General features: G+C 57.3%; 1 protein-coding gene across 1 annotated transcript in view; it reads left to right on the top strand.

Annotated features, from left to right (window-relative positions):
• The window catches only part of PPARGC1B (PPARG coactivator 1 beta), a 65,546-nt gene that overhangs the window by 29,887 nt on the left and 12,945 nt on the right, over positions 1 to 22,714 (top strand). The window contains exons 2-5 of the mRNA XM_064520879.1: positions 13,695 to 13,868; positions 17,419 to 17,631; positions 19,614 to 19,730; positions 21,209 to 22,364. Of these exons, the coding sequence (XP_064376949.1) occupies positions 13,695 to 13,868; positions 17,419 to 17,631; positions 19,614 to 19,730; positions 21,209 to 22,364 (1,660 nt within the window). The remainder of the gene's footprint in view (positions 1 to 13,694; positions 13,869 to 17,418; positions 17,632 to 19,613; positions 19,731 to 21,208; positions 22,365 to 22,714) is intronic.

The raw sequence follows: 22,714 nt of genomic DNA, 5'->3' as shown, positions 1-22,714 counted from the left end.
CACTAAGAGGGTGCTTGGCTGCTTGCGGTGCAGGCAGCAATGCCAGGTGGTGCGGGGTGCTGTGGCTTCTTCCAGGGCAGGGGAGGCAGGGGTCCTCCACGTGTCCCTGAACCTCTGGAGAAAACCTGCAGGCAGGTGGGAGAGGGGCTTTGCTCCCTCCCCTAGGTGCCACCTCCCTGGCGAAGCAGACTGCGAGCGCTCCTGGATGGAGGCAAGCTGTCCAGAGAGTCCTTGCTCCGCATGGGAGAAACCGCAAGATCCGAAAAGGCGCCGTTTGCGCGGGGCAGTTAAAAGCCTCTTGGAGATGGTGGCCCTAGACCCAGCAAAGCGACAGTACAGGGCTTTGCTGTACAGCAGTCAGCAGATTATGTCCCCCTTCCCCCCTTCAGATATATATGCAAAGGGCCAGGATTCGGCCTGCCTTTAACCTCAGCTCCCATTTCGCGGCCGCGGTTCTGCTGACACAGAGCGCCTCATCGGGCAAATCCGCCAGGACTTGCTGAAAATTACAGCCTTCCCTCCAGCTGCGGCAGCCGGAGCGAGGGCTGTGTGCCGAGCTGCTACCTCCCATAAGCGCGACGCTGCCACCCGCAAAGTCCTGCATTTTGTGTCCCAAGCCAGGGGAGAAGGGTATTTCAGTAATTATAGCTCGTCCTGTGCTGTCCTCCCCTCTCCTGTCATTTGTCAGCCTAAAGATGGAAACCCAGCAATGAGCGCCAAGACCATGGCTCCCGCCACCTTGCCATCGGAGCGCTCTTGGCCCATTGGGGACAGCTCTCCCAGCCCTGGCTGGCAGTGCAGTCCCGGGGAGGGGGAAATGTCACAGCCCGCAAAGGAGAGTGCCGCTCCAGTGTGAACCCTTGCAGGCACAGGCTCTGCAGAGAGCCTGACCCAGCCATCTCTCCGAGAGCTCTCCGGGGCTTGGAGGTCAGCCCTTTCCAGGCTATTTGCTGGACACCTCTCTCTACTGTTCCCCAGTGGACCCTGGCTTTCCTATATGGCCTTTGCGGGCCCCTGAGAAGTGGCTTGTGGACTCCCAGGGTCCACAGGCCGGCACTGTGCCTTCTGGCAAAGCCAAAAGGAGTTTTACAAGCAGGGTGACCCTGAACATCCCGAGCCTGTGGCTGCATGTAACGTCTTGTGGAGGAGTGTGAGTGAAGGTGCGCTTGCATTTGCGGCATGGGCAGCTCTGGAGTTAGAGCGAGAACCCAACGCGGCACTTAAATGGTGATTTCTACCACATTCCCTATGGGAAACGTCTCTGGTTTCCTCTGAGTGCTATTACTGGTTCAACCTCACTGGTATTCAGCTCTGGGAGCCGGAGAGTCAGTTGCTCGCTGCCTCCTGGCAGGGCTTTGCTCTTCCCCACTCACACAAGCTGTGGGGGGGGAAAGATGAGCCTGTGGGTTTGATGAAGAGCTGTGGGTATCAGGGCTAGTGGTGCCCATGGAGCTAAACTGGTGTTAGCTGGGGGGCGCTGGGCAAGGGGAGGACATTTGCAATATCCTCAGGACAGAAAAGGCCCAGGAGGGTTGTGCTGTCCCCCTGCCCTCTCATCAGGCAGCAGTGCAGTCAGCAGGGGAGGAGGGATGTGGGTCATCTCCATGCCCCGAGGCTGGCTGCCTGCTGCTGTAGGGAGCCCACAGGATGGTGACCAGGCCTACGAAAGGGCTGCTGGCCAGGGGACAGTGCTGCTCCTCCTCTGGCCCCTCGCACCCATCTCGTCCCCCAGAGAGGCCGTCTCCCTGGCCTCTCGCTGCCCACAGCCATCATGTGGCTCTTGGCTCCAAGAACATCAGATGAGGAAGGGCTGAAAATAATTGCCTGGTCATTTTTGCCTTTCAAAAGAACGGAGTTGCTATTGCGGGGAATTTTTGTGACAAGCAGAGATGGCTAATAGTCAGCTCCTTAATGAGTCAGACGTCTGCCCCCTCCTCCGGTGCGGCTCGGAGCATGGCACTGCGGGAGCCGCCGGGGGCCGTGCCTCCTGCTCTGCTGCCAGCCTGGCTGCGACCCCCGGCACTCGGCCGCCCCAGCCTGCCTCACCTGGGCAAGAGTGTTTCCTCCCACTGCCCAGGCGTGGGTCTCCAAGCGGCAGGAGTCCTTCACCTCCTCTTCCCAGGAAGGAGAGGTCTCCATAAAACAGTTCAGTCTAGGTGTGGACTTCCCCTAGGCTGGCGCAGGAGGCATGGGGACACAAGCACTGGGGGAGACGCTGGTGCGTTTCTGCTGAGCCGTGTGCCACGCCAAGTGGGAGGTGCAGGGAAGGATCTTGATCTGAGGGGGATCCGTCATGTGCTGTACGGCAGGGTCTGTGGTTTCCCGGCGGCCAGGCGTGCGCCCTGAGCACTGCTGAGCCCTGCAGCCCCAGGAGGAAGCCCCGCTCCCCAGTGGCCAGGTTGGGGCTGTCCTGTAGCATCATGGCTTCAAGCCTCCCTGACCCCATCAAACACACCTGCAGTTTGCAGAGCCAGCCCCGCAAAGCAGATTCCCAGGAGGTTTAATGGGGGTTGCCATCTCCAGCTGAACAACCCCCACCAGTGAAGGTCCCCACCCCTTCCCAGCCCTGTAGGCATCATCTGTGGAGAGCTGCTGGGCCAAAACACCTCTCACAGCTCTCTGTAGCGTGGCCTCTTGCTCCAGCCCTTCCTCCCCAGCTGGTGCGGCCCCAGGCAATCTGCACTTCCCTGCCGGAGAAGAGCTGTGCTGAGGAGGTGAGCTTTGGACTGCAGCGTAAGAGCTGCCTCCTGCCTGCTTCCCTCTTTCCAAGGCTCGTGGACTGCTTGGCCTGGCCTGGAAAGACCCCCAAGGCGATGAGCTCCCACAGATGCCTCCTCCTGCACCCAGCCCTCACACAGGCTTTTCCAGGTGGGCCCGTTTGAGATTTCAGTTCCCCCTTCGTTTTTGTACCTGCCGTGGCATGTGCCAGCCGCTGTTTGCTGACCCTGCTCTCTGTCACAAGGCAGGCAGCAAGGAGTTTATTAGGAGGTGCCAGCGGGGTCCAGCAGCGTGTCCGGCAGCCTGATGCCATCCTGCCGCGCCGTGCCCGGCCCATGCCCACAGCACAGCAGCCCCGGGGCGTGCGTGCTGGGGGATGCTGCTCTTGGCCGCGGGTGTATCAGCAGTGGTACCCCGGGGCTGAGCCAGCCTGTGCCCCCGCGGCTCCAGGGGAGGGCGGCGAGGCTCCTCGGGGTCTCTGGCGCCGTGACAGCTGCCGGGCAAGCGCAGCTGAAGCTTGCTGCTGTCCCTGCTCGTCTGGCGTGTGGCGAGCGGCGATGGATCTTGCGGCCCTTAACTGGCTGGTTCCAGAGTTCAGGCAGAAATAAGGTGGACTCTGTAATTTGGAGTGCGAAATGAACGGCTGCTGCGTATAGCATAGAAATGCAACTCTGTAACGTGTGCTAGGACTGCTTCGCTGCTGCCCTGCTTCCTAACCCCGGCACACCTTTGTTTGAAATGTCCCAGGGCACCTTTGTTTGCACAGGGCCTCGTTACCAGTATCTCAGGCTCCTTTCCTCTGGGTCCGTGCTGTGACTCAGGGATGGTTTACTGCAATTTCTTCCATCTTTCCTCCGTATCAAAGATATCCTGGCAAGTTCATGTTTATTGTTTGCAGTTAATGTTTAATATTTCCTATTACTCGCATCTCACGGCTGATCTAAATTACACCCTTCTGAGGTAACACAAAAGCCAGTGGACGAGGACGCTTTTACGTTTGGGGCTGCGGGCTGCGCCTCAGACCCTGGACTGGAGAGGCTGCTGGCTCGGGCGCTGGGCCCCACGTCCCTCGCGCAGGCCTGCACCGCGGGGTGCCCCTTGGGCCATGCCTGACACCTCTCTTGCTTTGCAGGCGCTTCTGGGAGGGCGGCTGCCCCCTGCGCCACCGCTCGCCGGGGACCCTGGCCCGGGCTGGGGCCCCCACACGCTGCAGCAGTGCCCACATATAATGGTTATTTCTGAGGAAGAGAGGACGAGCCTGTCATTTATTTTGTCTGGGCTTTAAATGATAGTGGTGCGTTTTTTTTTTTCTCTTGCTGGCTGGGCTGAATTGTTAAAACAGATTAGTACAAATTAAAAAAAAAAGCAGGGAGTGCAGAGGGCTAAGCGCCCTGACTCCAGCAGGATGGCCGGATCTTGCATGTCCCTTTGGGCAGACCCGGGGAGCTGGGGGACCTCTGCGCTGCTGCCCCCGAGAGCAGGAGGGTGGCCGGGGCGAGGGCGTCCTTGCCCGGCGGCCCTGCGCTCCGCAGCTCCGGCTCTGCCTCCCCGTTCCATCCCGTCCCATCCCATCCCATCCCGCGGCGCACGGGGCTCGGGAGCGAGCGCAGCCGGGATGTTTGCACTCGGCAGGGAGCAGGCCCCGCAGCGGGGGCCCACGCACTCCTCCCCGCACCTGGCGGGGCCGCGTTCCCGCTGCCTCCTTCCGCCGCCTCAAATATTTATGCTTGCAGGCAGGGTCTCCTCTCCCTCCGCTGCCTCCCACCGAGGAGCCGCTTGCCCTCAGCTTTGTGCCTCCGGCTATAAATACCGCGCCGTGGTGGCCAGGGGCAGCCCGACAAAAGGCACAACCTGACACCGCGGCCCGCTCGCTCTGGTGACATTTTGTCAAATGCCAGTGGGGAGGGGGGCTGCTTATCTGCTGGCACACTCGGTGGTGACCTTCACAGCTCTGGCCAGGTGCCTCCTTGCTGTGTTTACACTTATTTATAGCTCTCTCCCCTGTGCCCACCTCTGCCCCGCGCCGGTCCCTCCTCTCTGGGAGCTGCTGTCTCCTCCAGGGTGCCTCACCGGGTGCCAGGGCTGTGGCTGCCTGGGCCCAGTTGAGCGCTGGTGTAACTGGGAGCTTGCCTTGGGGGGCAGCACGCTCGCTGCGGGGCTGCGCTGGGCCCTCCGACTGGTGCCGGTCGGCACAGGGTCCCGACGGCCCCGCGCGCCTGGGAGCTCCTGCATGCATAGGCAGGCGCCGGCTCCCCTCGCCCTCCTCTTCCTTGTGCCGGGGCGAAAGCTGCAGGTGGCATGCATTGCCCGACATCCCGTACCCACAGCGAGGGAACCCCAACCGGGGACCACGTGCCGGAGGGCGCAGAAGGGCTGCTGGCCATGCCGCGGTGCCGCCAGCGCGCCCGTCTCTCACTGTCCGGCCAAGAGGTCGCACACAGAAAGTCTGTCTCCCTGGCTGGCCCTAATCTGTGTTTCAGGCGATCGGTAATTACGGATTTCCCTGATAAGCCCAGGCAGCTCTCTCCAAAACCCTCCCTGAGGATTTTATTTCCTTTTTCGAAACCGGCTTGGGGTGCAGGTGGGGATGGGGAAGCTCCTCCTGCCTCGGAAATGCCCTGCAGCAAGCGTGAGCGCCGGTGGCTCTGGAGACGGTGCTACCCATGCAGCTCTGAGGGAGAAGCTGTAGGGAGCCAACACTTCACGCTCGCTGCATTTTCTCACCTTGTGCTGGTTTGGGTCCCAGCCTAAATGCTACAGGCTAATTTGGGGCTCTCTGTCTTCAGTGCGTGTGTGAATGTATATTTATCCCTTAATGCTTTGAGAAGGCATTTAGTTGTGGGGAGGGAGGAGGCTCTGCACACGGATGAGTCACCACTCCTGTTCCTCTGCGAGTAGATTGCCTGCCTGTTTCTGGCCAGCATTATCGGCTCCTTTGGCCTCCCGAGGAACCACTGCTTTCCTTCCTTTTTCTCATTTGGAAAGAGAGCAGCGAAGTGACATGTGAGCGACAAGGCAATTGCAGAGCATCCTGGGGACATTTATGCAAATGACAATGTAAATCTGGCCTTCCAGGCTGAAACAGGATTAAGTTATTGAGGAGCTGCTGCGCTCACTCCAGTAGCATTTTAGCGCCGGCAGACTTCAGAAGCTTAAACTTTTGCAGCCTCACTAAGCATGAGCACAGCCGGAAAGGGATTGCCCAGGGTGCTCTGAGCCTTGCTGCAGAATACTTGGCCACAACTTCAAGGGCTGGAACCAGGAGTTTTCTAGATAAGGGAAATTTCCACCTGTGCTGTTGCGGGGGCAGTGAAGCCCATGCAAGTGCACTGCACCATGAGGGGCGGGTATGTGCACTGGTGGTGCCACGTGGGGAGGGTGCGATAGAGAAGAAAACCCCGTACCAACAGGACCTGCAGCTCTCTTCCTCATGATCCCTGTCCTTCCACAGCTGCGCTAAGCCAGTTAAGCACCGCAGGCATTGGACTTAGCTCTCTTGGCTGGCCTCAGTTTTAGCTTTCTATTGTCCATGGCTGCCAGCCATGTCAGGTTGCCTCTACAACACAAATTAGGGATCATTGCCTGATATCTCTTCATCAGTGGTGTCTGGGCCTTTCCAGATATCCTAATACTCTCCCCGCACCCTTCCCCCAGGGACGGCAGGGTTTGGTCTGGTTGTCATATGCCCGCTAAAAGCCCAGGTAAGCAAGCGGCGAGGAGAAATGAGATGCTGCTTGCCCAGCAGGGCCCAGCACTGTACAGAGCAGCTGGTTTTGATGCTGCCGAAATGCTGGCTTGCACTAATTCAGTGCTCACGTGGTAGCAAAGCTACAGTTTTTCAAAGACCGTGTCCAGAGAAAACATCATCACTCTGTTTCTTTCCAAGGCGAGAGTGCACATCATCTTGAAGAGGCATGGGGTTAAAGCTTGACTTCTGTGGCTTGCCGCAGATAAGGCAAAAACAAAGCATAAGCATTTGCCCTGAAGGCTGCTGTACTCCAGGTGGTAAATTCCCGTTTTTAGCCTTGTGGGCAAGAAGACAGTGAGCAGGCTGCATTCGTGTGGCACTGGCTGTTCCCCAGAGCAAGCTGGTTGCATGCAAATGGAGCTAAGCTCTCTGCTCTTGGCAGGCTGGCTCAGGTACTGCTGCCCGTGGAAAGTCATCAGCCAGGCCCCAAACTGCCTCTCTAACCACCGCTGAGACCGAGGGGAGCATGGCTTAGTCTAAGGAGCGCGTGTTCACATTGAAAAGGAGGAAAACATTTCCTATCTCATTAATCCAATATTTGAATTAGAATTGAGCTTGGAGAGAAACCTCAGTTCTCTGCAGAGATAAGACCTCACATGTGCCTGCACCAGAGTTAAAGCTGCTCCAAAGCAGAAGAAAGATCTGAAAATTAACTTTCTGGAGAAATATCCCACCTGCTGTCCTCATGACGTCCAGGGCCAGCATTAAATCACAGCTCTGCTGAACACAGTCTCTTTGGATGTAGCTCTGGCCAGCAGTTGCCCACGCTCTGCTGCAGAACTTGGCCTCTAAAAACCCCTACATCTGAGCTGCCTGGGCTGCATTCCCCAGCCACAGCAGAACAGCCCACAGCAATCATGCCAAGGACAGGTCTTCCGCATCGACTGCCTTCCCAATCCAGCAGGCAGAGGGAGCTAACCTCCATGCTGGTTCCCCTCTGCCTCATTTCTGCGAGGGCCGCTGCCAACGCCAGGGAAAAGGGCTGTGAGAAGCAGCTACAAGAAAAGGGCCTTCCCAAAGCGATGGGGAGTCTGAGCACCACATCGTTTTGTGGGTCCCCTCCTTAGGGCCCCTCTGAAGTCAAGGGAGCTGACAGGCATCAGCCGGTACCTGGGCTGCTCCCTTTAAATCACAGCCCCAAGAAATACAAGGAATACCTGCCAAAAAGCTACCAGAAACACTCAGATTTATTTGCTCGTACTGGGTTTCCAGGAGAAGGCGTAGAGCCTTCGTCACCTGCAATGTTCAAGAAGAACTTACACTAATATTTGTCCAGAAAAGTTTAGTTACAGTTGATGGTTCTCAGGATGGCACTATTGTCTAGGTGACCTCTAGAAGTCCTTCACTGGCCGATTTGGAGCTTTGCCCCTCGCACTTTCTCTCTATTGCTAGTTTAGCAACAGTGAACATGTATGTTACAGGCTCCGAGCAGGGTGGGTGCTGCTGTGTGTCGGGCACTCGAGGGGAAGACTCGAGAGCTCATGTTTTGCAAACTGCCCCAGGAACTCACTTAATCAGTGCTCTGAAACGCCTCCAGCCCCTGGTAGGGACACGAAACAAGCACAGACTTCTCATCGTGAGAGTCCTTGCTGGCATTCCAGAGCAATTCCTACTTTCATGGTTTAAGTTATAAGCTCCTCACAGCAGGGAAGTGCTGTCCATATTTAGTAGTAAATTAATACAAATTTTGATGCGCTGTCCTCTCAGTAAGCAATGTCTCTACAGAATCAAAGCTCCTTGCAACATACAAGTATCAGCTGCCTCTTTGTCCTATAATTGTGACTGCTTTTCTGCTAAGGTTGAGGTCAGGGTTGTGTCATGGTTTAAGGAAAGCCAAGGAGGCCGTCCTTGAATGAAGTTTGGACAAGGCTGATCACAGAATCACAGAATAGTGGGGCTGGCAGGGACCTCTGGAGATCGTCTCCAAGCTCAAGTAGGAGAACCTAGAGCTGGTTGCCCAGGACCATGTCCAGGTGGGTTTTGAATCTCTTCAGGGATGTAACCTCCACAGCCTCTCTGGGCAGCCTGTTCCAGTGTTTGACCACCTTCACATTTGTCTTATGTTCAGCTGGAATTTTCTGTGTTTTTGTTTATGCTCATTGCCTCTTGTCCTGTCACTGGGCACCACTGGGAAGAGTCTAGCCCCATCCTCTTCACACTCTCACATCCAGATATTTATGCTTATTGGTAAGATCCCCCTGAGCCTTCTCTTCTGCATGCTAAACAGGCCCAGCCCTCTCAGCCTCTCCTCATATGAGAGATTCTCCAGTCCCTTAATAGTCTTTGTGGCCCTTCACTGGACTTGCTCCAGTATGTCCGCGTCTCTCTTGTCCTGGAGAGCCCAAACCTGGACCCAGCACTCCAGTTGCGGCCTCACCAGGGCTGAGCAGAGGGGGAAGATTACCTCCCTCGACCTGCTGGCAATGCTCTTCCTAATGCAGCCCAGGAGACCATTGGCCTTCTTTGCCACCAGGGCACATTGCACGCCCATGTTCAACTTGATGTCCACCAGGACCCTCAGCCCTTCTCTGCAAAGCTGTTCTCAAGCTGGTTGTGGGCTCCCAGCCAGTCCTGGTGCATGGGGTTGTTCCTCCCCAGGTGCAGGATTTTACACTTCCCTTTGAACCTCATGAGTTTCCTGACATTTGTGGTGAGATACCACGTGCTATGTGGAGCAGCACTCTGTGCCTGGCCAGAGTACAAGCCGTTAGTAAATCTGTCCCTGAATGCCCTCCACCTTTCAGCTTTTGCTTTCACATCAAGTTTTCTGTGTGGTGCTGCTTACGGGTCACTCCTGCTCCAGGAGGTGATGAGGCTTTGGTTCCTGTTTTTCCCAAAAGGATGTAGGTATGTGGCACTGGAACAGAATCCTCGTTGCTTGAGCTTCCCTCTTCCCTGACAGGGATGGATCAGACAAGTCGCAAAGTTCCCTGCAACTTTCTGTATACAGCCATGCTGCAGTGCGCACAGGCCAGGTGTCTGCACTGGAGGATGGCTCCGAATTTTCAAGCATGTCTCCATGGGTGTTTGCTGGCTGCACACCAAGAACCCATGGCTGATTTTCCTACAAACTCCCGAGTAAAATTAGAACAAAAGTTCACTCCTCTCCCAAGGCAGCAGGAAATGGAAAGGGTGGGAAAAGGGAAAGTTAGAGCAGATGAGATCTAGTGCCTACAGGCAGCAAGGTCAGCCCTCTGTGTCTCCCCTGCCATCGTCCTGCCCCCAAAAGGAGAACTGGGAGCCCTGTCCCCCACCCTGCCTCGAGTCTCCCTCCCCATGGCAGCTAGCCAAGAGGCAGTGCTTTTCCCACTGCTGAGTGAGCTGGATGCCAGGCTAAAGGTGCTCAAACTGATCGAATCCCTCTAGAGACTGAAGTCCTCCGTTAATGGGGCTGGTACCGCACTGGCAGGATCAGCTTTCTCTCCCCTGTTGCACTCCTGACCTGAAATGACTCTTTATAGCACAGGAAGTTCGTTCGAGCTGTGGCTCTGTGCTGGGTGATCGTGCGGGCTGTCCTGCCGAACAGAGGCTCTCCCCTCTTTTTCATCAGAGGAGGGGGCTTGATACAGGCAGATGGGACTTTTCAGGCACTCCTGACCTGCGCTAGATGGGAACCTGGGAGTCTCTTCTGCTGGGAAGTCGAGGCAGCCGCTGCCTTGGGATGGGTGCAAGCAACATGGCAGCGCCAGGGCACGGACCGCCGGTCCTGAGGGTGCCAAGAGAGGGCAGCTCAGCGCCTGAGGTGGCATTAGATTGCAGGAGTTTATTTTTACCCAGCTCTGTTGCCAATGGGGACGTGTCACATCTGTGGAGTTGATCAAAAGACATCCCAAGCACTGGTGTCAGCTGCTCCTTGTGATCTCAGCACCAGGATCTTTTCCCTTGTGGCATATCAAAAGGAGCAGGAGAATTTGACTGCTTTGCTATTTTTAATTGAATGCGCACACACACACACACACACACACACACACACACACATGCACACGCACACATACATATATATATATATACACACACACGTATGTATGGCTTTTCTAAAAATAAAAGTCTCTGCCTCTGTTCCCGTGGGAAGATTTGGGGAAAAGGGGGGGCCAAAGTTGTTGCAAGACTTTTTCTGGACCAAGCGCAAGAGTGGTGGAAGCAGAGCAGGGGCATGCCACGACAGGTAATGGAAACATCCAGAAGGCTAAAGGGCATCTAATCCCAGAGCAGGCCCAGGATCCCTCCCTGAGTGGAGGGGACAGAAAGAGATAGAGGGAAGGAGAGCTAGGATAAAGGTAAAAACTGCATCCCCCCGGCCCAGGAGTGCAGAGGACAGGACTCTTGGGCCGCTGGTTCAGCAGTTCCTCCCGCCTCATGCGTTCTGGCTGCCTGAGAGCAGGGAGAAGCATTTCGCAGGGAAAGTTTTAAAAGCCCTGGCTTTGGGAGGCATGTGTGGAGTATACAGATCCCGGAGCCTTCCAAGGGATTGCCCTAGACATTATTTTTGCCCTTTGTCTTTGGCAGCATTTTGCATGCTCGCTGCTACCCTTCCAGAGAGCAGGAGCTACTCGAGCAGGTTTCAGAGAAGCTTCTGTCCACCCAGTCCTGTTTTTTCCCTTGCTGGAGGCACATGGGCCCCTCTGCATAGCTAGGCAAAGCAAAGAAATCCTTTGGCATGAAGGACACTTACCTGATAAACCCGGACACTTTCTCGGGCAGCCCTGCCAGAGGGAAGGATGCTGGGGAGAACAACGCACCCCCTAGCTTGGAGATCAGGTTTCTCTGTTGGCTCCTTGCTGGCGCTTTGCCCTGCTCTGGCTGGTGGGCGCAGGTGTCTGAAGTTCACCCTGCAGAGCCCAGCACGCCTCACCGTGGTGGTCGGCCAGGCTCTGGCCTTTGGTAAGCTCCCGCACCCAGGTATGGGGCTCGCCACTGATGGGGCGTGAAGCCGTTCCCCCCTGCCCTTGCAGTGTCCTCAGACCACTCGTCCTTTCTCCTGCTGTCCCCGAGGGGAAGGGAAGGAAAGCGGATGAAAAATGCAAAAGGTGGCACACATACTTGCACAGGAGTGTCCTGTGGTGTGGCAGGCAGTGTCCTAAACCCAACTGGGGAGCACTGGCACACGGTTCCCTCAGCCTGTGGGAGCAAAATCAACAGTCTCAGACTGTCCCAACTGAAACAAAATAGAAAAGAAGAGAAGAGAGAGAGAGAGAAATGCTGTCTTTTCCATTTTTGCAGCTTATTTGAAATTGCTTTTCCTTCCCGTTGAAATGTAGAGGGCAAGTGCCTTTTCGGGCACTTCAGAAGTGGAGGCCACAGTGTTTTTCTCTCTTTGCAGCCCCTCTTACGTGCTCAGATGTTTGTCTGCTCGAAATCCATTCGCTGTGTAAATAAACTTGCTTCCCTCATCACCAGAAAACTCCCACCAGTCAGCCAATACCAGAAGCATTTGCAGCAGACCTTTCACCTCTGGGTTTGAACCCTGGGCTTGGATGTTGGGGGCAAAATCAGCGGCAAGCTGAGGGCCGGGGATCGGCGATGTGCAGTGAGGTGGTGGTGCGGGCAGGCTTCGTGCTGCCAGCAGTGGTGGGAGCCAGGGCAGGCCAGGCATAGCCGACGCGATAGGAGCCGGGCTCACATCTGTGCCTTGCCTCCCAGCCTCTCCAGCATTGGGCTTTGTCCGTGGAGACGTCTCTGGGAGCGCTGCCGTCTCGCTGGCATGGAGACCCCAAGCATGTGCCAGCTTGCGGCAGTGCCGCAGCACAAGCCAACGTCACCAAAGGCACACGTGCGGCAGGGGCGAGCGTCAGCCGGCAGCGGATGCCTCCCCCGGGTGCACTCGCGTGTGTAATCTGGGGCATGCAAACAGGATGGGAAGGCTTCAAATTAGTGCTCACCCAAGGCCACTTCTTACTTTAAATGTGATTTCCTCCCCTTGCATTCCCCCTTGCTGAGGTCTGGCCCCTGCTGCCAGCAAGTGCCACCAGCCTGACGCGTCCCCCTGGCAGGGCAGTGGCGGGCTGGCATCCGGGGCTGTGCCCTCGGTGGCTCAGGCTTTCAACGCTCTGGTGCTAAATGCAATCATTTGTTCTGCTCCTCAGAGAGCCATGAAGCTTTATGGCAAGGCAGCAGTTGGGAATGAGGTAGAAACAGGGCAGGTCTCAGCTGTTTTCTGTGATTAAATAGCTATTTTTAGCTCGGTTCCTAGAGCTTAGATTGCCCTGTGTGCACCCAGACATTGATTCTTTTCTATGCCATTCTTCTCCTTTTGTGTGCACGTGGGAGGTGAACGTGGTAGGAGATACTGGGGTCAGGGTCTGTATTGCCTTCACAGTGGCTTTGGGGTGGCAGGAGATGCACCTTCCCATGAAGGATTTTCACTGAGCATTGGACATTCTCTGGGGGATGCCACGTTGTGGGGATGGGGTCGAGGAGCTCATATGAGGGGTTGGGGAAGGCCGAGCTGACCGGTTGTGAAGCCACCCACCCAGAGCCTTGCCTGGTGCTTCACTATCTTGTGTGCGCCCCAAGTCTCTTGCCTCCCTCTATTATTGCAGATTCTCCAGGAAGCTGGATAAGCCTTGGATGTCACTCTTACCTCACCAAAGGCTGGAATCGCTCAAACAGCATGAACAGCTGTTTTGCCATAGCCTGGGTGGCTGCACTTTGAGCTTATGCTCACCAGAGGAGGCAAGGCTATTCCCCAAACAAAGTCTGCTATTTCAACACCTGCCACAGAGCTTCACGCAAGAGGGACTTGGGAGGGTTTGCTGCCAGTTGTGGGGCAACTTTTAGTAACAACTTATACCAATGTCAGGCCGTGCAAACTGATTTGCAAAACGCACAGTGAAGAGGTGCTCTCTGCTCTCTTGACTGCCTTGTAATTGCTCCTCCTTGCGCCATTTACCAAAGCTTATTTTAAAGAGCTGTTTCTGGGGTCCAAGTAATGGACTTGACCGGTGGAGACGGTGCATTAAGGCTCTGGCTCCTGTCGTGCACAGCTCCACCTGGAGCTCAACCCTTGGCTCACAGCTGGGGCCCGCAGTCTCCACAGGTTCTTGCTCTAGAAGGAGGCTGAAGCCTGTTGCCATCTGCCAGTGTCAGCAAGGGTGGTTTTGTCACTGTGGGAGAACAGCGTGGATGCCCCGGGCGATCTGCAAGGCCCCGTGGGCGGTCGGGCTCTCCGTAAGGGCAGCAAGCGGAGGAGAGAGTGGCCGCACTCACCCCCTTTCTCTTTTCTCCCCAGTACGAGGTGTCTGGCGAGGAGCACCTCTACTCTGATTTCCCCGAGATTGATTTGTCCCAGTTGGATGCCAGCGACTTTGACTCTGCCAGCTGCTTCAGCGAGCTGCAGTGGTGCGCGGAGCACTCCGAGACCGAGTCCAGCCAGTACAGCACGGACGACTCCGAGCTCTTCCAGGTACCAGTGCCGCCGCCGCGGGAGGCACCGCTGCCACCGTGGGCGCTGGGGACGCGTCTCTGCCGCTCCGTGGCTGCGTGTGCAGCCCCGGGGCTGGCTGGCACGCTCGGGCAGGGCTGGTGTGCCCGCGCTGCTCTCCATACACCCCATCCAGCGCCAGCTGGACCTGGGGAAAGCCTCGCCGTCGTTTTGGGGCTCAGGTTTCCGTGCGGGTGCAGAGCTCTGTGGGGATCCTCCGCATGTGCGTACAGCCCAAGCACCTCCAGGCTGGGGCTGCCGTCTAGCTGCGGTGCCAGCCCTCGCCTCCCGCTCAGGCGACCACCCGGCATGGGGGACCCGAGGACAGAGGCAGGGGGCACGCAGGGGGAAGACGGAGGGAGGAAAGGTGGCAACTATTAATATCTCTTCCCCAGCTGATTAGCGCTCCATTAATTTGTGCTCTGTGTCTAAATGGAGCAAGCAGAGTAAGGCTAATGAGGAGGTGGCAGAGTGGAGGAGGGCTGCTGAGCCAACCCTCCTGTGATGTATTATTAAAAAGGAATTACAGCCAGCACGGAGTGCGTCCGGCTTCGTTCCCCGGCTGGCAGGCTGTGCTGGGCAGGCGGCGGGGAGCCTCAGGGCCGCGGCGTGCAGGCGGCACAGCGCAGGAATACGCGTTTCCGGCAAAGCAGCCCCTTTCCTCTGGCTCCCCGGCCACGGCGTCCCCTCTGCATCCCGGCACGCTGGGCGCCACCGGCAGCGTTTGAGAGCAAGGGAGTTGCTCCGAGCAGCGGCACCGTGCCGGGGCGAGCTCATGGAGAAACCGATGCTGGGTGGAGGTGCCACGGGTGGGCATGGGTGTCATGTCCCTAAACCAGTGCCTGGCATATAAAGCAGAGCAGCACCGGGGCTGGGCCCCATGGGAAATCCAAAGTGGGGGCAGCCACACATGGGGCGACCCCAGGCACCTGCCTGCGTCTGGCTCCAGTCCCAGCTCCGGGCGGGAGGCAGGATCCTGCTCACTGCTGCGGGAGGAGGGCAGCCGTGCCTGTAAAGCACCACCACCACCACCTCAAGCAGCCAGCGGACTGGAGGGGACCCGAGAGCCAAGAGCTGGTTTAAAAGAGTGAGGCTGGATTACTTAATCACTGAAGCCGATATTTACAGCTACATCTAGAGAAAGCCAGCGCTCCTTGGAGTGCTGGATAAAACGCTGGCACATCGCTCGAGAAGGCAGAGATGCTCTTTTCTGCTGCCGGGTGCACGGAGCTCAGCATGCTCCGTGGGGACGGGATGGCTGTCAGCGCAGCGCCGGCCCCTGGCGCGGGCTCGAGCAAGGGGCTTGCTGAGGCTCCTCGGGACCGGGGCAGACAGGCTGGGGGCCTGTGCCCCAAGCCCTGAGGCCCTCCTTCCTCGCCCGCGGTGTCCTCAGCCGGCCCCATCCTCACGAGAGGGGATTGCTGTGCCCTCCCGAGGGTGAAGGAGAGCAGCCCCCCTCCTCTTCTGTAAGCAGCTCGCTGGTGCCCGCTAGCAGCCAGCAGTGGGGCTTGACACTGCTTACTTTTTCAGAGGGAGGAGAATTTATTTTTAAAGAGGAAGAAAAAATCCCAATATTTGCTAACCTGGCCATAATAACAACCCTCTGGCTTTTATGCTGTGCTGATGCTGTGCTTGAAAATGGTCCAGTCCAGCTGACGGACCTTCATCACGAGATGCATATTTTCCGCTGAACTTCCTGGGGAAAAGATAAACAGAAAAGAAATGCAAAAGACAGGCCCATTAGGAGCAGCAGAATATGATGAAATGTATCCCACTGAACTTGTATGCACAGCGGTCTCATGCCAATAACAGGAGGAAAAGAAATAGAGCCAAAAATGGAGTATCCTGCTGCCTTTCCCTGGAGCCTGCTCTAGTATCTTCAAGGAGGGTTAGGGCATGGAACAAAAGATATTTAATTTTCAAACAAAATAAGAGAAATGTGGGAGGCTGTTTACAGTCAACAGTCCTCCCAGGGAGCCTGAATTTACCCCCATGCTAATTTTATATCTGATGGTATCCTGCTTCTTGTTGGACATGGTTTATATTAAGACTATTATGGAGGAGGACCAAAAAGAAGTAGCTCCTGGCTCCCTTCAGCCATTCCTCTGCTCCTGCACATTGTTTTGTGCATTTGTGCTATATTTCGTGACTGGAGGAAGAGCTGCAGAGCTGTGCAGGACTGGGATGGTGCTGGGAGGGCTGGGGGCTGCGGCCAAGGGGCATCAGCAGAGCCGGTGCCAGAGCTGGGCTGGGAGCAGCGGGCTGAGCAGCGTCGGGCCGAAAGTGATGGGCAGATGGCAGAGACGGGACCGGAGGAGCCGTGGCCCTGCGTGGCCTCCTCGGGGAGCACAGGGCGATCACGAGGCAGTGGGTGCCTTTCTAGCTCCATCACACACTGGTCTCACGTCATAGCGCAGCAGCGTGACAGCATGACCTTAGTCCCAGACACTCACAAATCACCTGTCGGCGTCTCCAGATCATGCCGTGCACTTAAAAAAATAAATCAGAAGAGCTATAATGTAAGACATTTAATTCCCTGGCCTTGCTCGGAGTCATTAGGATCCACCTGCACTCGTCTCTGCAGGCAGAGGTTAGGAGTAGCCATCTGTAAAACATGAGGGCTGAGACTCCTAGGCGAACTGGAGATTCCTGCATTTGAAGACTTTAAGTGAAAACAAAATCCTTGTTGCTTATTGCAAGTTGTGGTAACTCACCAGCGATGCAGCACGTATCTGGCTTCCTGATGCCCGCGGGAGGCTGCTGGCCTGCAAGTCCTTGCCCTCCAGGAACGGAGTCGTGCACTCTTTTCCACTGGGCAGCCTTGAGCTGGGCTTACAGCCCTCAACATTTTCTTCCGTCCCTTTGCCTTGCCCTTCTGGAGAGCTGCACAGGAGCTGGTGGCCCCTCCCGTCTCCTGCAGCCCCACGGGCCCGCATGGAGGGCCGGGGTGCTGTGCCCGGCTCATCCTTGTAGTCCTGTCCCGGTGGATGCTGCTTTCTTGGGCTGTGCTGAGAGAGCAGCCACAGAGCCCAGCTCAGTGGTGAGGGGATGACCAGGAGCTTGTGGGCTCACAGCTGAAAGGCAGGAGGCTTCAGGCAAGGAGACTTTTAGCCACAGCTCTCCTGTAGGTCCCACACACTCTCCTGATTGCCTTGTGGTGAGGTGGAGAGGAAGATGCTCTGAGTTGTCTGAGTTGTTATTATTCCCACTGGGGCTGCTATGGGGATGGGGGGGGACGGACAGATGTTCCAGCCTTTTTCCAGTTGCGTTTTTCTCCCTCTAGCCCTGTCTTGTTACTTCATTTGGGAATATCCCTGGGAGCTCCCCTCTGGGATCACAGGAAGGCATGGGTGCTGGAGGCACTGCTACCCGTGTGCACCTCAGCCCCCCAGTGCTGGGTGCCACCAGGCTGAGCCACCACTGCTGCACAGCGCCTGCCCCTCTTCCCACAGTCCCTCCCGAAAGAGAAGTCTCCTGGCTCCCTCGGCTCAGCCTAACTCCCTCTCTCTTGTTCTCTGCCTGCTCCTTTCAGATAATAGACAGCGAGAATGAAGCGCTGCTGGCAGCCCTCACCGAGACTTTGGATGATATACAGGGAGATGACATGGGCCTGGCTGCCTTCCGCACTATGGAAGAGGGGGACACGCTCAACCATGCCTACACCTCGCCTGCCCCCTCCCCCAAACCCGCTGCCCCGGTCACGGGGGGGCCGTCCCAGGCCCCCGAGTTTGATGAGCTGTCTCTAGTAAGAACCCACTTCCTACTGTTTAAGGTGGATTTGGATGAGCCCCTGATAAGCCGGCTGCATGGGTATGATAGGAAGCAAAGGTCTGAATTTTTTCATTCTAGGCTTAAAACTCTCTTTTACCGTCAATACCAAAGCATATACTTGTATTGTATACGTATACATGTTCTGCATCATTGCTGTCACCTCCATCACCATCCTCATGGGAACAAGCTGATTGCTGCTGTGTATATACAAATATATATATTAAGGGGGTGGGGGCTGGGCTCTGAGTTAACGCAGAGGGTGCCAAATGGATGGTGGCTGCTTTGGCATGACTCATGCCTTTTTTTAACCTGAAGCCCGGATGTGGGGTTGTTTGGGGGTTCTGTCTAGCACATCCCAGCCCCATTGCCATGAGCGGCAGGGCAGACACAACCCTGTCTCCGCAGCCCTGGGGAGGGGGTCGCTGCTGCCACGGCTCTGCCTCGGGGCCCGTAGAGGCAAGCTCCCCTCTGCGCCCGCTGGAGGGACAGAAGGGACTCAGCCTGAGCATCCCTCTTGGGACCCTGCAGTAACGGGGCTCCAGCCCCGCTCCCTGTCCTGGCCCAGACTAACCAGCAGTGTTTGCTGCAAATCACCACCATCCCAGGAGGTCCCCTGGGACACGGGCACCCAGTGGGTGGGCTGAAGCCTGGTGGCACCTGTGGCTCACAGTCCCCCCCCAGGAACCCCTCTAGTCTTGCCCCCGGGTCTCCCCAAAAGCCCTGGTTTCTGGCGGGGAGGAGTGACATCCAGTGGCGAGAGCGTGCATTTCCACCTCCCACGGCCCTGCACGCAGGTGGGTGTATATATCACACGCAATATGTATGTGTATATATAGGATGTATACGTTACAGGGGGGGAGGGAGAAAGGTGCTGGTTGCTTATACCAACAGGAGCTGCATGCCTAAAGCGGCATGCACCCTGTTGACATTTCCTGGCATTCCCTTCCCTGGGAACCTCTTGTTTCTATCTCTCTTTAAAAATCACAGCACCTGATGAAGGGGGTCTCCAAGCCTGCGGGCCAGCTTAGGAGACCGAGCCCTAGAACTGTCTCCTCCGTGCAGTCCCACGGAGCCTACGCAGTCGTCTTGCTATTGATCTGTTGTCGCCTTCAGTTGTTAGCGCAACATGGGTGGAATAAGAAATGCTGTTGTTGCTGGGTGTGTTTTTTTAACAAAAGAAGTTTTGAGTAGAAGAAAGTTATGCTAGCCTTGTGATCAGAAATAACTATGCTGTGCATAACCTAAGGAAAATTCCCACTCCGACCCTCCTGATGGGATCACGGTGGAATTCTTAAAAGAATCACGTTGGGGAAGATCCTCAATAAATCCTTGGCATTTCCCATGGGAGCTTGCATCTGCAGAATGCTTTGCAAGCTAATTAATGAATCGAGGCCCTCTTTGCCTGTTACAGCTAAATGAGCCTTGCAAGGGGACCCAAGTGTGTCCAAATCAGTCACTCTTGCAAATGTGAAGGCTCTGTCACCTAAGGACAGAATTGATGGAGTGAGAAGTTTGGAAGCCAAGACATGGCATGTCTCATCGGAGTGGGGATGGCCCTGGGAAGTAAATTCCCCCACCTGTGCCTCATTTCCCCCCCACCCCTCTGGCCTGCCTGGTGGGGGGCTAATTGGAAACACAGGTGAATATGGCAGCAGCTGCTCTGAACACCTCGAGTGCCAAGCACTGCATGCCTGCTCCCACAGGCTGTGGGCTCTGCAGCCATGGGGTACCTGGGGAGGTGTGAAACATTCCTCCCTGCCTTTGGGTTTTCCTTTTCCCTTTTTGAATCCGATGCAAAGCAATGGAGATGGCCAGCGGTGGTGTGAGCTGTGGGGCCTGTGACCCTTCAGGCTGTGGTGGTCAGGAGCTGAGCCACCATCCTGCCGTTTGGGGTCTGCTCGTGAGCCTTGCTCTCTCTGCAAGTCCGAATCTTTTTCTCACCGCTTCTCTTTGCAGCTGAAGAAGTTGCTTCTCTCTCCATCACACGTGCCTCCGAGCTGCGAGGCTCAGAGAGATGGGAGTGCCCGGCGCCCGGGGACCCCTAAGTCCAGACCCACACGGCCTTGCACAAAGGTATTTCCTCATGCTGGCGAGCCCGGGCCTGCCCTACAGGGAGCTCCTGAGATCCTCTCCATGCCCAGCTCTCGGAAACCGTCCTCTTAAAGGACGTCACAGCATGTGGTGTCAGGGGAGCATGAACAGCCTCTGAGCGGTGCCCATGGACCACAGGGTGCATCTGGCAGGAAAAGAGACAAGACCAAGTCCCATGATGATTACAGGGAAAAAAGGGTTTGGGGAGCAGGAGCGGGGAGGAGCGGGGAGCCCAGCCTCCCGTGTGGGTCTGCCACAGGCAGGCAGCCCAGTGCTTTTTTTCTGTTCATTTCTGCTTTGGGCTTAGCTGGGTTTTCAGTTCTTCCTCTTTACCTCCAGCTCAGGTTCAGCAAAAACTTCAGGCTTTGTTGTCTTTCAAGAAATGTTTCGATTTCGTTTTGACCCAGTGTGGGTCAGGACTCTCCCAGTTTCACTCAGCACTGCTTTATGAAAATCCCTCACATCCCCTCCTCCCCACGGGACTCACAGACATGGTATCAGTCGGCTGGGCTTAGCCCAAGGAGAGTAGCATGCAGCACTGCAGAGCCCAACCCGGTCACTTAAGCTAATCTCCTGAAATCCAGCAGAAGTTGCTGTCAAAGATTTTTCTACTTGGCTAATGGTAATTGTGCAGTGCATTAGGCCCGGCAAATTAGATTGCCTGGGAACAGCAGAAAAATCCTCCTACCGAAAAGGCTCATCATTGCATGTCAGCTGCTAATGGGGAAGGACTTGGTGTGGTCCCTGCTGCCAGGCTGGTGTCTCCAAAGGAAACCCTTCCTTGGACACGGAGCAGGCAGCACTGCCTTGGAGGCTGGGGGATCCCGGGGACCTGTGAGCAGGCTGGGGGCGAGAGGAGGAGGGCCGCGATGGGTGACGCGTTGCCTCCAGAGGGGCTGCAATGCCCCGCTGCAGTGCCCCACTGCAACGCCAGGGAGAGGGAGCCTGCCCCATGGACAGTTTTGGGCAGGACAAGCCATCGCTAGGTCAGCTCGAAGAATTAGCTAGCGAAGGGCAGGGATGACTGGCCCACGAGTCACTGCAGCTCAGGTCAGTTATTTATCGTGTGGTGGTTTGTTTGCCATGTTTTTAAGAGAAGCCCAGTGAAACCCCAGTGCATCCAGCCGGCTGAGCTCCTGGTGAGTTGTGGTCCAAACCCAAACGGGTGCCATCTCAGATGAAAGGCTCAGAGAAATGGCTTGTTCCCCAGAGACCGCAGGCCTAGTAGCGAGGAGGGGTCTCTTTTCCACCTTTGAGATCAGCATGTGCTCTCGTGGCGCTCGGGTGCTCTAGCTGCTGTTAGCATGAGCACGGCCAGCTGAGGAGCAGGCAGTGGTTAGAGGATGCTGGGCAGGGTTGTTACCCCTGGTGGCTTCTTCCTCTGTGCCTTGTAATGGCCTGTGTGCCAGGTGGCTCACTGCAGGGCTCGGGGCTGAGTTTCTCCTCTCTCCTCTCTGAAGGCAGAGGGTCCCCGGGACAGGAAGGCAAACTTCCAGCAGGCGCAGAGCCGGAGCTGCACGGAGCTGCACAGACACCTCACCTCCACGGCTCCCTGCCCGCAGACCAAAGCCCCCCGCGCCCGTGAGGAGTATCAAAGCAGCCACCACCACCCACCCCTGGGTGACTGCGCCCATCACGAAGATGACAGTGACTCCAGCGAGGACTCGCTGAGCTCTGGCGACATCATGGCGACCCCACCCTCCTCAGAGGACAGCACCGGCAGCCAGTTCTCTTGTGAGAGGGAGATGCACTCAGTGGTGGAGCTCATCCGCTACATGCACACCTACTGCCTGCCGCCGCGCAAGCTGCCCGCTCGTGACCCCGCCGATGCCAAGCCCCAGCCCTGCAGCAGCCCCTTCAAGAGAGCCAAGCCGGACGGCGCTTCGCCGACGTGCCCCCCTTGCAGCGCCGAGAGCCGGACGGGCTGCGCCTGGCAGGCGGCCGGCGGCTGCAAGAAGCCCAGGGCTTCATTCTCCATCCTGAAGGAGCTCCTGGCTCGGGACCTTCTGTGCGACGTGAGCAAGCCATACCGTTTGAGCAAACCCGTGTATGCCTCCCTGACCAGGCCTCCTGGTGCCAGGTCCCCAGGGGCGCCGGCCCAGGATGGGGAGGATGCCGGCGGGACCTGCAGATCCAGAGCCAAAACGCTGCTGGAGAAGGCTGAGCTGTGGCAAAGCCCCAAGGCCGAGGCGGCAGCCCTGCGGGAGCCTGGCGGCCTCGAGGACGACACCGGGAAGCGCGCGGGTGCCGCTGGCCAGCCGGCTGCGGGGAAGGCAGCCCGCAGGCAGGAGAGCGCCGTGTACGCCGTCCGCCGCTCCAAGAGACTCAACCCAGAGCTGGGCCACTGGCTCTCATTCCTTGACGAGCCGCCCCCCGAGCCGCCCACCCCCGGCGAGCCGGCTGGGAGCCGTGGCCCCTGGGAGGCCGCTGAGGAGCCGGCGCCGTGCCCAGCGCTGGAGAGCTTTTCAGCCGAAGAGCCGGCGGCGGAGGTGGAGGTCGGGGGCACGGAGGAGGGGGACAGCGGGAGTGCCACGCAGGCGGCTGAGCCCCAGCCGCTGCCCCTGGGCGATGGCGAGGGAGCCGAGAGCCGCCGCTGCGCCCTCCCGGAGCGAGCAGGTGAGGGGACCGGGGACCCACTGCCACAGCCCTGCCCCTGCCCACCCTGCATGCGCTGCTGGGCCCAGGGGCGGTCGGGGACCTGCCCTTTGGGGCCCTGCCCCAACCTGCTGCTGCTGTGCCCGTGCCTCAGTTTCCCCACCTGAGTAGTGAGAGGGGCTTTCCCTTGGAAAGCACCTCGAGTGCTGCAAGTGGAAAGCCCAAGACAAACACGGGGTTTCGGCTCCATCTGGAGACTCCATAGGAGATGGTGTGACTGACCCAGCAAGGACTGGGCTACCCCATCCTGCGCGGCTGCCTCTCCCTGCCGCAGCCCCTGTGCCTGGTGGCGGGCTCAGCTTTCCCACTGC

Source organism: Dromaius novaehollandiae, chromosome 15 (genome assembly GCF_036370855.1).
Source record: "Dromaius novaehollandiae isolate bDroNov1 chromosome 15, bDroNov1.hap1, whole genome shotgun sequence".
NCBI lineage: Eukaryota > Metazoa > Chordata > Aves > Casuariiformes > Dromaiidae > Dromaius > Dromaius novaehollandiae.
This window is presented reverse-complemented; position numbering and strand designations above follow the sequence as displayed.